The sequence below is a fragment of the Macrobrachium nipponense genome, chromosome 23 (assembly GCF_015104395.2).
Source record: "Macrobrachium nipponense isolate FS-2020 chromosome 23, ASM1510439v2, whole genome shotgun sequence".
Classification (NCBI taxonomy): domain Eukaryota; kingdom Metazoa; phylum Arthropoda; class Malacostraca; order Decapoda; family Palaemonidae; genus Macrobrachium; species Macrobrachium nipponense.
In genome coordinates this window covers 30878438-30891300 of record NC_061090.1, presented here as the reverse complement: position 1 = coordinate 30891300, position 12863 = coordinate 30878438, and the positions used below count along the sequence as shown (strand labels likewise).

At 37.2% G+C, this 12863-nt stretch overlaps 1 protein-coding gene and 1 long non-coding RNA gene across 3 annotated transcripts in view; one reads left to right on the top strand and one right to left on the bottom strand.

Moving 5' to 3' along the window:
* The first annotated feature begins 210 nt into the window (after nt 1-210).
* LOC135200143 (uncharacterized) overlaps nt 211-12863 on the top strand; it is a 113227-nt gene continuing 100574 nt past the window's right edge. The window contains exon 1 of one of the 2 annotated variants that reach the window (XM_064228488.1): nt 211-900. In XM_064228488.1, the coding sequence (XP_064084558.1) occupies nt 673-900 (228 nt within the window). In that variant the 5' untranslated portion in view covers nt 211-672. Of the gene's footprint in view, nt 901-6043; nt 6134-12863 lie in introns of those variants that run through there. The other variant, XM_064228497.1, reaches the window with a different exon arrangement.
* The window catches only part of LOC135200155 (uncharacterized), a 72396-nt gene continuing 69570 nt past the window's right edge, over nt 10038-12863 (bottom strand). Inside the window, exon 4 of the long non-coding RNA XR_010311218.1 lies at nt 10038-10505. This is a non-coding gene — a long non-coding RNA (uncharacterized LOC135200155). The remainder of the gene's footprint in view (nt 10506-12863) is intronic.

The window sequence follows — 12863 nt, the reverse complement described above, 5'->3', positions numbered from 1 at the left end:
TTTTCTTTTAAGCAAGACAAATCTGCCCGGGAGTCAAGTTTATACACACTCCTCCCTTCCAGCTCCCTCGCTCGTTGGCGGGTCTCTCTCTCTCTCTCTCTCTCTCTCTCTCTCTCTCTCTCTCTCTCTCTCTCTCTCTCTCTCTCTCTCTCTCTCTCTCTCTCTCGTGTGTGTAGTGTGTACCACCACCCTGGCGGCTGCTGCTTTGCCTCTGAGTCTTCTTAAGTCATTCAGTAGGACGCCGACTTTTGAGAAGTGCTGGGGAATACTACCCGCGCTCCCGAATTGCCATCACTGGCCAGCGTTGCACGGTACAGTCGCCAGACTTGATTGAAGTGGAATTATTCGTGGATCGCGCGAGTTTTTTTAAATACGGCGGCCTGAAATTGCAGACATTTACACGCCGTATTTTTTATTATGTAACTTACAGCGATCGTCAGATATTGGATGCGTTATAAAATAAGAATAAGAGGCGAATTCAGGTGATAAAGCCGACTTAGTACAATTTTAGACGACAGAATCGACTTGGTAAATATTAGAATATATAAAACACGCCAAGATTTTGCAGTGATCATGTAGGTAATGATTAGGTGATTACTATCATGGCGTGATTTACGAAGGCGCCGTAAAGCTTGATCAGTGAAGTGACTGCAACCTATAGACTCAAGAGAAATGCTTCTCTCCCGGGGCGTCGCGCTCTTTCTTCTTCTCACTGTCATCCTGTTGGCGTCCGAAGCCGACGCCAGACGCCGCCGTCGGCTGAAGAGGCAGCACGACCACGGAGAGGACTTGGATGACGACCACGAGCCGCGCCGTGGCCGTCGGAGGCATCTGAGACGTCGACGGGGTGGCAGGGGGAGCGGGACTCTGCCCAATTCGACGCTCTACACACCTGTCAGGGTGAGTTTGGTGTGTCCTTTAAGGATATAGCGACGTAAACAAACCTTTTGACGACTGATTGATTACTTAATTAGTTGTTACTTGCATTTGATAAGTTTTGTATATTAATGGTGTTTTCGCCGATTTTAAAATAACTATCAACATTATTACGCTTTTATCGAACAAATTGTTGTTACTTCTAATTCCATAAGACAAAAAATAAAAGGGATTGGTTAATATTCTTGACATTGCAGTGGCGATGGTCTCTCTCTCTCTCTCTCTCTCTCTCTCAGTGTGTGTGTACGTGTGTGTGTGTGTTTAGAAGCTTTTCTTAATGCCAGTCAACATTCACTTCCTTTGATCTACAAATGCAACTTTCTCTCTCTCTCTCTCTCTCTCTCTCTCTCTCTCTCTCTCTCTCTCTCTCTCTCTCTCTGTCACAAAGACACTAAGTTTAACAGAATTTCCTTGAGGCATGCTGACTTCCTTCTCCTTTAATTTACAAAACACCAAAGAGGTGTGTGTGTGTGTGTGTGTGTTTGGAAGCATTTTCTTAATGCCAGTCAACATTCACTTCCTTTGATCTACAAATGCAACTCTCTCTCTCTCTCTCTCTTAGTCACTCCTAGTTGCTTGGGTCCACCACCTTGGCACACCAGTATTTGGGGTCAGCACCAACAGATTAACCTACACGAAATGTTGGCACAGACACGTGTCTTCTGTATTTTTTTCATTTACTTTTGTTTTATTTACTTTCTGAAGGGGGGGGGGGGGGTGTTGGGGGGACCTGATATGAGGTGTTGTCCCATTAACATAATTCTGTCATGTGAAATAATTCACGCACATTAGCCTAAGGCTACTTTTAGATTTTCTTTAATTTTTAGTAATGGAGAGAAAGCCTATTCGACTTTTCTTGTTTAGTAGTTTTTTTTTTTTTTTTTTTTTTTTTTTTTTTTTTTGAGAGAGAGAGAGAGAGAGAGAGAGAGAGAGAGAGAGAGAGAGAGAGAGAGAGAGACTTCAGCGTTTGGAAATCAAAGATAATGAATAAATAATCAGAATTTTTTTGAAGCACGTACATTCAAATCAATCAAAATCCACTGGTCAGAAATGTCAGCTTAGGTCAGAACTTGGACAGAGAATACATTTTTGTGAGGCCTGGTGTGACCCTCCGAACTCTGACCACCCAACAGAGACAGATGACCACTAATAACTTGCAAAAGACCCTTGGAGTCTGGGTTTACGGGCAATGGGTAACAATAAGGAATTGCAAGGTATAAGTTTGGTAAGGGGTATATGAATTATGTCTCTTGCATTTATATAAACAAGGCATGATCCGACCTCCAGCTTACTCAGAAACCAACAAAAATTAAAATAAATACGCTATGTTTACTTATGGGAAATAATTGTTCTTTACTGTTTAACGTAAACATTATTTATTTTTTACATTTTCATTCTAATAAATAAATCATAAATATCCCATCTTAAAATTCATGCATCTTTAACTCAACGCAAAACAGCTTTTTCAGACCTTTATAGGCTCTTTCATAGACCTTTCCTACCCGCCCAACAAGAACAATTACATCAACAACAACAATGTAGTTTGTAGGCTTACTCCCCAAGTAAACGAAAATATTAAAAAAAAAACGAATAAGATTTTATCGAAAGGTCCGTTAAAAGTAATAAGTTACGTTCTAGTCAACTCGAAAGAGAGAGAGAGAGAGAGAGAGAGAGAGAGAGAGAGAGAGAGAGAATGGTTCCAATAATACTAGTGTTCGCGGAAAGCTACCAATTTATGACCTCATACTCCGGTCAGACTTTCGGTTCGATGTTTATTGAGTCTGTGAACCGCATTCTCTTGACCACCAACCATAGCCAAGGGCGCGGTGCATAAATTGCACAGAGGAACCTGAGAAAATCGCATTCAACCACCATTTTTAGTTCTCTCTCTCTCTCTCTCTCGCTCTCTTCTCTCCGCTTGATCTCTCCTCTCTCTCACTCTCTCTCTATATATATATATATATATATATATATATATATATATATATATATATATATATATATATATATATATAGTTTTTGATACTCTCTCTCTCTCTCTCTGTCTCTCTCTCTCTCTCCTCTCTCTCTCTCTCTCTCACTATATATATATATATATATTATTTATATATATATATATATATATATATAAAATATATATATAGAGAGAGAGAGAGGAGAGAGAGAGAGAGAGAGAGAGAGAGAGCAAATAAAACCCGAGTTTTTTAGAGAAAGTAAACCACTCAAGTTCCTTTCTTTTCAATGGATAATAATAATAATAATAATAATAATAATAATAATAATAATAATAATAATAATAATAAATTTGTATAAGGTCCACAATAATATATCAATGGTAGAATAGGAGACACTATTAAAATGTATACATTTTTATAGTCTCAAAGAGTTCTAAATAATAATAATAATAATAATAATAATAATAATAATAATAATAATAATAATAATAAATTGGATCACTTCTTTCAAAGATGTCATCATCATAGTTGAATCGCTTCTGCCTTGACGTTATCGTGCATTTGGCATCTTTCGTTTGTTGTGGCTCCATGAATATCGTATGTCCCATGATTAACTTTTTAGTGCGGGACGCTTCCTAAAATTTAACCCCCCCTACCCCACGTCTTAAGGTTGAGGGTAGGGATTATGAATGGGGGTTTTGGGGGTTAACTGGATTTGGGAAGGAGACATTTAATTATATCGCTTCTTCTTCTTAATCATTTCACGATATAAATAGCCTCGCAAAATAAGATATTCTTCAGCTCCACTTGAAAATAATCTGTGCCTTTTGTTGCACTTTGTTTCATCGTTATCCTCCTCCGTTTCATCTCCCCTCATTTATCTGTTGTTATCAGTCCTGTGACATTCAGTAAGGAGTATTTCAGACTCCTTTACAGCGCGAAGAGATAAAGAACAAGGGCTTGCGACTAGGAATCTCGGCGATTCTGATAGCGAAGAGCCAGAGGTAGATTTTTCTCGCGTTTTTTTAACATTACAACTCAACTTCGCATCGTACCTCCTATATTGGTGGCAAAAACGTCTTGTGTGTTCATGCGTGTGTGATATCACCTGGAATTAGACTAAAAGAACTCGAAATCAATCAGTTAAGCACATGAATAAGCGCGACTTAAAACGTAGTACTAGAAGGCTAAAGACATTCGCTTGTGTAACATTCCCTTATATTAGAGCCGTGTGACCTCAATTTTGCACTGGGATAGAAAAATTATCTGAGATAAGACGTTAACGGACGTGCGTGGCTTCACCTTTGCACCTGCGTAAGACAAGACGACAATTAGACCAACTTGCTGCCAAGTTGGGTGACACGGGTGCTCGGGAGACGCCTGACAACTTGGCGCTCCTGTGACGTCATCGCCTCTAGCTGCTGAAGAGCTGTAAGCTGGGAGGCTGTTCGATAGCTTTATAGTGTCCCTTGCTAAGTGAGAATAATGGCTCTGTACGGGCATGAAAAGGGGTAAACACTCTGTGCCCTGAATACCCAAAGCTCCTAAAGTCTCTCTCTCTCTCTCTCTCTCTCTCTCTCTCTCTCTCTCTCTCTCTCTCTCTCTCTCTGCTTTATTCCACTTTAGCTTCTGAATGGTGGTTAAGTCAGTGGCTTTAGAGAGGGTTACTTTCAAGTGAAAATAATGGATGCGTAACTACTACTCTGAGGGGAGGAATTCTTCTGGCCTCGTAAACACGAAATTTATTTCTGTAAGGTTCAGGGTATTTCAAGAAATGTCTCGGCCAAGAGAAAATTTCATGGAACACCAGCATTAAGTGTGTATTCATTTACTTGTGATTTTATTTACGACATATGTGCAAGTACATTAAATATGTACGTATATTACATTTTCTTTCATCAGCTAACAATCTATCTATATTGATTAACTTAACTATAAAGAAATGCCTCTATTCTCAATCTTTCTGAACATATTTTGTTAATCATGGATAAATATAATTGTATTTTGTATTTGTTCAATCGTTCCCATTTCAAGATAATTAACTTTTCGTTGCTGGAAAATGACATTAGTATATGCATTTGCAATTTCTTGTCTATGATTTTGTGGAAGTTGAATGTGGGATTGATTATCCGTAGGTTAACTTGTTTACACACACGAACACACATGTACATACAAAGAAGGGAACAAGCACACACGCACACACACATACAGAGAAGGGGACAAAATCACTATAAGAATGCACGTAACATTAGCAGTAGGATATATCTTTGATTTTAACGAATATTACGCATAGACCTGTTTCATGTTCAGTAGAGAGAGGTCCGTGTCTAATGAAAAATATAGACGTGATATGTTTATATATCCCATTAAGAGATAGTACGACCTTTATTGTTTATTAATATATTCGAAATGCACACGGCAAACGAATAGACACGCACGTGAAGATAGTCCATTCAAGAGATATGTCAGGTACTTGTTATACCTGCCGTGTATAGCATCTCCATTATTGCATTCATAACTAATTAGCATTTGAAATGTCAATTAGCCAATTATGGGATAGCTCATTAGCCGGGTTCTGATATATAATCGCTTATGTCTTGATAATGACTTGCTAAGTTAATAAGTTACAAGTGAAAAAAAAGTAAAAAAAAAAATTCTTCGGCTCAGTCGAGTTTTCTGTACAGCGCATAATCAAGGCCAACAAAAATAGATCTATCTTTCGGTGGTCTCGGTATAATGCTATATGAACCACTGCCTATGAAACTATAACCACTGCCGGTGGTGGCCTGTCCTATATCGTAGCCAGACGCACGATTATGGGTAACTTTAACCTTAAATAGAATAAAAACTATTGAGGCTAGCGGGCTGCAATTTGGTATGTTTGATGATTGGAGGGTGGATGATCGACATACCAATTTGCAGCCCTCTAGCCATTGTAGTTTTTAAGATCTGAGAGCGGAAAGAAAAAGTGTGGACGGACAAACAGCTATTTCAATAGTTTTCTTGCACGGAAAACTAAAAGCGTTCAGTAAAATTGTACAGTAGAAACACGGACTGTTCGTATGTCGACAAGAGGTGCCGAAGTTGTTTACATTAAGGGCGCGTTCAGAAGCGACACAACGACTTGGACACGTACAAGAGTGTCTCATAGATTCATTCAACCGTGAATGACGGTACAGAACGGACGCACAGGAACTGTCAGAAAGATTTCCCCTGAAAAGAATCCCCCTAAAAAGGAAAAGGTATTGTGGTATTTGCGTCTGTAGTTCCAATTATTTTATAAATGTGCGTATGCGTCTTTTTTTCTCGCACCGGTACACGTGGAGTTATTAAACATTATTGTTACTTTGGCGATTGTAGTGTTGTGAAGCATAATAGTTAATTGTTGTTTCATAATGAAACAAAGCAGGCATGAGAGAGAGAGAGAGAGAGAGAGAGAGAGAGAGAGAGAGAGAGAGAGAGAGAGAGAGAGAGGGCAAATTTTGTATAATGTTTTAATATAATGATTGCAATGCACTTGCTGAGTAAAACTTATATATATATATATATATATATATATATATATATATATATATATATATATATATATATATATGCGTGTGTGTGTGTGTGTGTGTGTGTGTATAAGCTATCAAAATAAAAGTTGTATATGTATTTATCCTAAGTTCTAACATAATTGAAGGTTGTTATTTGGACTACTCATAATGTTATTTATTTCCCATTTAGAAGTATTTTTATCCAGACATTAGAAACATTCTGTATATTTCAGCTGCTTTTAAATTATTGACAAATATATGAATGAGTTCAAATTCTGATTTAGTTTTGAAGTTTTTTTTTTTTCATTTCTCTTGCTAATTAAAGTTGGTTTTATTGCTCATGAAATAGTTTCAAGGAAAAGTTAAAAATAAAATGTTCAAAAAAATCAAGACAGAATGGTGTGTGTGTGTGTGTGTGTGTGTGTGTATGCACGCACGTCAGTCCTTACAAGGCTTTCAGATTACGAGTTGCGGCGAGATATCCCAGATTTCCAGGTAGACTCCAAACGAAAGAGGCGAAATGGTGCTAAGGGCTGACTGACTCATTCGCGATATCCAAATATAGAAAGGACGCCATCAACTCCATTCTACTCTCTCCCCCGACAGTGGAATCCTAAATAGGCCGAAGTACCCATGAAAAGGTGGCTTAAATAGGCCTATAAAAAATCAGGCACCTGTTTGCAACGCGGGTGACGTGCTGTCGAGGTGAAAAAACTTCCCAGGTGAATTTTAGTGACTAAATGAAGGTAAGATGGAGAGAATGACAGATGGAGTAGCCAGAATAGTAGACAGTCACCTAGACCTATATGCATACGAAACAGGCAGACACAAGAGACCGACAATCGTAAAAGCATTGCGACAGGCTCGTACGAATGATAGATAGTCCAAAGCTTAAAGGACAATATACAGATAGATAGGTGAGGCACCAAATTCCACCCCTCATTCTTATCGAATCGCTCCATTGACAGCCAAACGTAGCCAAGTGCCGTCCATTCAGGCAAGGAATACAGTGTGTTCCATTGATGGAGGGGGTCTCTCTCTCTCTCTCTCTCTCTCTCGTTCGATCCGCAATGTAATCTAATCCTCGCCAATAGATCCCGCTCTGAGTGAGCATCCCCACCCGATCCCCATCCTCTCCAAGCACCCCCCTCCACCCCTTCAACCTCCCACAGCACCTTTGTAGCAGTTTCGTATATCTCATCTGATCCAAGTTTTAGCCTGCACTTAGTAGACCCAACAAGAAGATAATAGTATTCTGTTCGTGTGTTCTTTATGCAGGTGAAGAGAGAGAGAGAGAGAGAGAGAGAGAGAGAGAGAGAGAGAGAGAGAGAGGGGGGGGGGGGGGGGGGGGGGGGGGGGGGGGGGGGGGGGGGGGGGGGGGGCAGAAGAAAACACCTTGTAAATCTTCCGGAAGAGCGTCGATGACCTTAGTTTTTGTGACGCCATTATATCTCCCAGTAAATGGTAAATGACGCAGTTCAAGGTGACTGATAGCTTTGTCGACGTTTGCGACAGACCTTAGTAATAAGATAAGGGGTGATCCGACCTCCAGCTTACGCGGGGCAAGTGCTAAAATCTACAGTCAAATAGAGCGTTGTTTCAGCAATGAAAATTAAAATAAATACGGTATATTTTGTTAGAAATAATTTTTCTGTACTGTTTAATATACGAGTTTTTTTTCATTTCAGTTCTAATAAAACAACAACAACAACAACAACAAAGTAGTTCGTAGGCTTACTCCCCGAGTAAGTGATAAAATTTAACGGCCTGACCCTGGGTAAGAATGGGTCACAAGGATGCCCGAAAACGAACATCTCTGTTGACAGGTCAGAGTCCAGAGGTTCACATCAAGCCTCACACTGTACAGTTGTTCCTCATCTTCCACTGGGCATATATATATATATATATATATATATATTATATATATATATATATATTATTTTTTTTTTTTATATATATATATATATATATACATACCTGCTCTCACGCTGGGAATAACACGTAAAACACTATTTACCGATTCTGTTTGATTTGGAAGGTGTCCACTTGGATCTCTGTGGCAATAATTCTCCCATTCTCTTTTTATAACGTTAAATGAGGACGTTTTTGAATTAGCTGTTTGTAACTAATGAAGATCTGATTAAAAATATTGTGTAAAGATAGTTTTAGAAGTAAGTTAAAACAAGTTGATAAACACACAATGTATATATATATTATATATATATTATATAAGTTATATATACTATATATATATAATAAATACGGATTTATTAAATATTATATATTATCATATTATATATATATATATCTGTATAATAATATTATAATATTCTATATTATAATATATATAGTATTATATACACACACACATTTGCGTTTGTGAATTGTTTAGCTTATTTCTAAAACTGTTTGACAATTTACATTATAAATATATTTATATAATATATATATATTTATCTGAACGAGGGAGCAAAGAGATGCACGATAGAGAATTCCGAAGCTCGGTAGTACAAGGGAAAGAAAGGCACTCCAATGGGCACCGACATCCTACATAAATTATGGAAGAGGTTCACTGACGGGTGTTACAAGTGCATCCCTCTTCTGAGGAAGAGGAAAATATATTTTATTACAATTTGGAATGGCATAAAAAAAAGGTTCAAGTATTATACACTTTTTCAAACTTAACAAAGCTGAATTTGATCATCAAGCCACTGAAGATTATCATGGGAATCCACGAAAGATCTGAACTGTATTTGGTCCCTGATAAGTGAATCACTGCGGGTTCTAGCCCTGTTCTATGAAATTTAAAGAATTATGGCCCTATTACCCATTAGCTTCTATACGTGTCAATTGCAACCAGTCACTGATAAACCATACGTGTGTTGCAACTACAGATGCAATCATTGATTCCTTAAAGATTACTTGAATGGAGCCAATCTTTTAAGGAATGCAGTAAGGACAGAGTGTCTTTAGCGTACGTGTCTTTGATAGGCTTTGGGGTGTGAAGTATCTAAAAGAAAACTTCAGTTCTTATCTCCTTTGCAACAGTAGACCTGACAGGACTATAAGGAAGACGTTGTTTTAGGTTAGTGTTATCAGGGAATGAAGGTTTTATCTGCAGTAATGGTCCTTGAGGAAAGTATAGGATAAGTGTGGAAAGTATAAGGTTACTAGCACAAGGACAAAGACCTGTGGCAAAGTCTTTTCTTCGTTAAATCTGCGAGGTTAGTCGCTGGAGGAAGTATAAGTATACGCTTACTGCCACAAGGAAAAAGAGAATTTGGTGGATTATTTTAAAGGTCGAGAAGTAAGATACAGCATCAAACTACCTGTTGTCGTTGCAAAATATCCTGGGAAAAAAAGAATAGCAAAATATAGAATTACAAATTAAAAACTTACTACCACAAGGAAAAATAACAAAATACACTGGAAAAAAGTATGGCAAAACATAGGATTACAAAAAAGTATAGCAAAACATAGAATTACAAAGTATGAACTTCGTACCACAAGGAAAAATACAAATACCCAGGAAAAAAGTATAGCAAAATATAGAATTACTAAGTTTAAACTTTCTGCCACAAGTAAAAATAACTAACTACCCTGAATAAAAAGTATAGCAAAATATAGAAATACAAAGAATAAACTTATTAACACAAGGGAAAATAACAAAATACCCTGGAAAAAAATTATAGCAAAACATAGAATTGCAAACTATAAACTTACTGCCACAAAGAAAAATAGCAACCCACTAGCCTCGTGTTTTCATAATTCTCTCTGTAGTTCGAGGGAGAGAAACCTTGAAAAAAAAAAACTGCAAAGCATCTGAAAGTCTGAGCTAATCACTACAAGGACAAAGAAAAAAACTCCTATTGTGAGGGTTTTTTGGTAATCCTTCAGATATGCAGGAACGACACAAAACCCCCAGGTGGAAATGATTTCGTTGAAAAGGTACTTGCCAACTTTTTTTTTTTTCTGTTTTTGGTCGTGTGGAAAAGGTTGTTCCTTGTCTCTCAGCCATGTATCTGTCAGGACGTGGGCCATGTAGGATCCGTCAGCGTCGCTGGAGGTGCTTTTGTAACTGGTTTTGAGAGACCTTACCTACCTTACAGACCTTACATCTTGTTCGGGTTGCCCCAGGTCCCTCATGTGAGGCACCTCTAATGTCTACCAGAGAGTTGCTAGTACATCTTCCGTATATTTGCATCTTCCAATCTTGGATGTCTGGGATGCAGTTTAGATATTTGTCGAGCTTATTCTTAAACACATCTACGCTCACTCCTGATGATATTCCTCAGATGAGCTGGCAACGCATTGAATAGACGCTGCATTATCGATGCTGGTGCGTAGTGGAATAATGTCTGTGTGCTTTCCTTATTTTTCCTGGTATAGTTTTTGGGCACTATTAATCTACCTCTGCTTGCTCTTTCTGATATTTTTAGTTCCATGATATTTTTCTGCTATTCCTTCTATCTGTTTCCATGCCTTGAATTATCATGTAGCGTTCTCTTCTCCTTTCTAGACTATATAATTTTAAGATTGTAGTCTTTCCCAGTAGTCTAGGTCCTTAACTTCTTCTATTCTAGCTGTAAAGGACCTTTGTACACTCTCTATTTGTGCAATATCCTTAGATAGTGTGGGTACCATATCATATTGCAATATTCAAGTGGACTACGAACATATGTTTATAAAGCATAATCATGTCAGCTTTGTCTTGTTTGAAGTGCCGTAACAACATTCCCATTTTGGCTTTACATTTGCCAACAGAGTTGCTATTTGATCATTGCATAACATGTTCCTATTCATCATCATCACCAAGGTCTTTAACTGCTTCCTTATTTGTGATGGTCTCATTATTAGGTCCCTTATATGCATATAGCTTTCTTTCTCTGTCTCCATAATTTATTGATTCAAAATTTATCAGAGTTAAATACCATCCTATTTACCTCTGCCCAATCATATACTTTGTAAGGTCTCTTTGTAGAGCGTTCCTATCTTCATCACAAGTAATTTCTCTACTTATTCTTGTGTCATCTGCGAAACTACTCACTACCGAATCCTTACATTATTGTCTATGTCTTCAATCATAATAACAAACAGTATTGCAGCTAACACCGCGTACCTTGCGGCACACCGGATATTACCTTGACTTCATCGATTTCTCGTCGTTTGCAATAACTATCTGTTTTCTGTTGTGTAAAAATTCTTTTAACCATCTTCCTACTTTATCCACGATATTGTGGTTTCTAATTTTCTTCGCTAATATATTATGGTCTACTTATCAAAAGCTTTTGCAAAGTCTAAATAAACCACATCTGTTTCATTTCCGCTTTTCATATTTTTGAATATGTTCTCACGGTGGACTAACAGTTGGGTTTGTGTACTTTTTCCGGGTACGAAACCATGTTGTCCTTTATTAAACAAATTATTTTTTATTAAATGTTTCATAATATTTTTCTTTCATTACCCTTTCATACACTTTCATAATATGTGATGTTAGACTCACAGGCCTATAATTACTTGCCTCTAGTCTTGATCCACTTTTGAAAGAAATAGGGGTAATATATGCTAATTTGTGCTCATCATAAATCTTGCCTGTATCTACACTTTGTCTTAATAATATTGCAAGTGGCTTTGCGATAGAATGAACTACTTTCTTTAACAAAATAGCAGGAATTCCATCAGGCCCTGCAGCAGCTCCATTTTTAATTTCATTAATAGCCTGCACAATATCAGCTTCATTAATATCTATGTCAGCTAAATATTCACTATTTTCATCCCTTACTTCTATATCATTATCTATTCTAGGGGTGAATTCTCTCTTATATCGTTCTGCCAGTATGTTGCAATTTCCTTTTTTCATTCGTTAATCTCCCTTCAATTCTCAGAGGGCCTATTTCTATTCTGCTTTTATTCATCTTCTTCGCATATGAGTATAATAGCTTTGGGTTTAATAGGGTTTTTTCTTCCAAGTCCCGTTTTTCATTTTCTTTTGATGTATAATCTTTTGTTCTGCATTTTCTATCTTACTTTTTAGTTCTATAACTTTCATGCATTTTTTCTTTTGTTTTGCAAGACCTTTTTTGTTTTCCACTTTCTGATTTTCTGGAACATGATCCTTCTGTCTCTTGGTATGCATGAATGATGTTTACTTTTCTTCTTCGGTATATATTTTTCCACTATTTTCTCCAATATTTTATATAATATCTCCGTATTTACCCTTATTGTCATCACTTACGAAAATGTTTATCCCAATCTTTGTTTAATTCTTCATTTATTTCTGACCATTTTATATTTTTACTGTAGAAGTTGTATTTTCCATATCCTTCCCACTTTTTTCATTTCTTGCTTATCTCTATTTTCACTTGCTTTGGAATGAACTGTTAATTCTATGACATTATGGTCTGAAATATTCGCATTATAAACTATTATTTCTTTA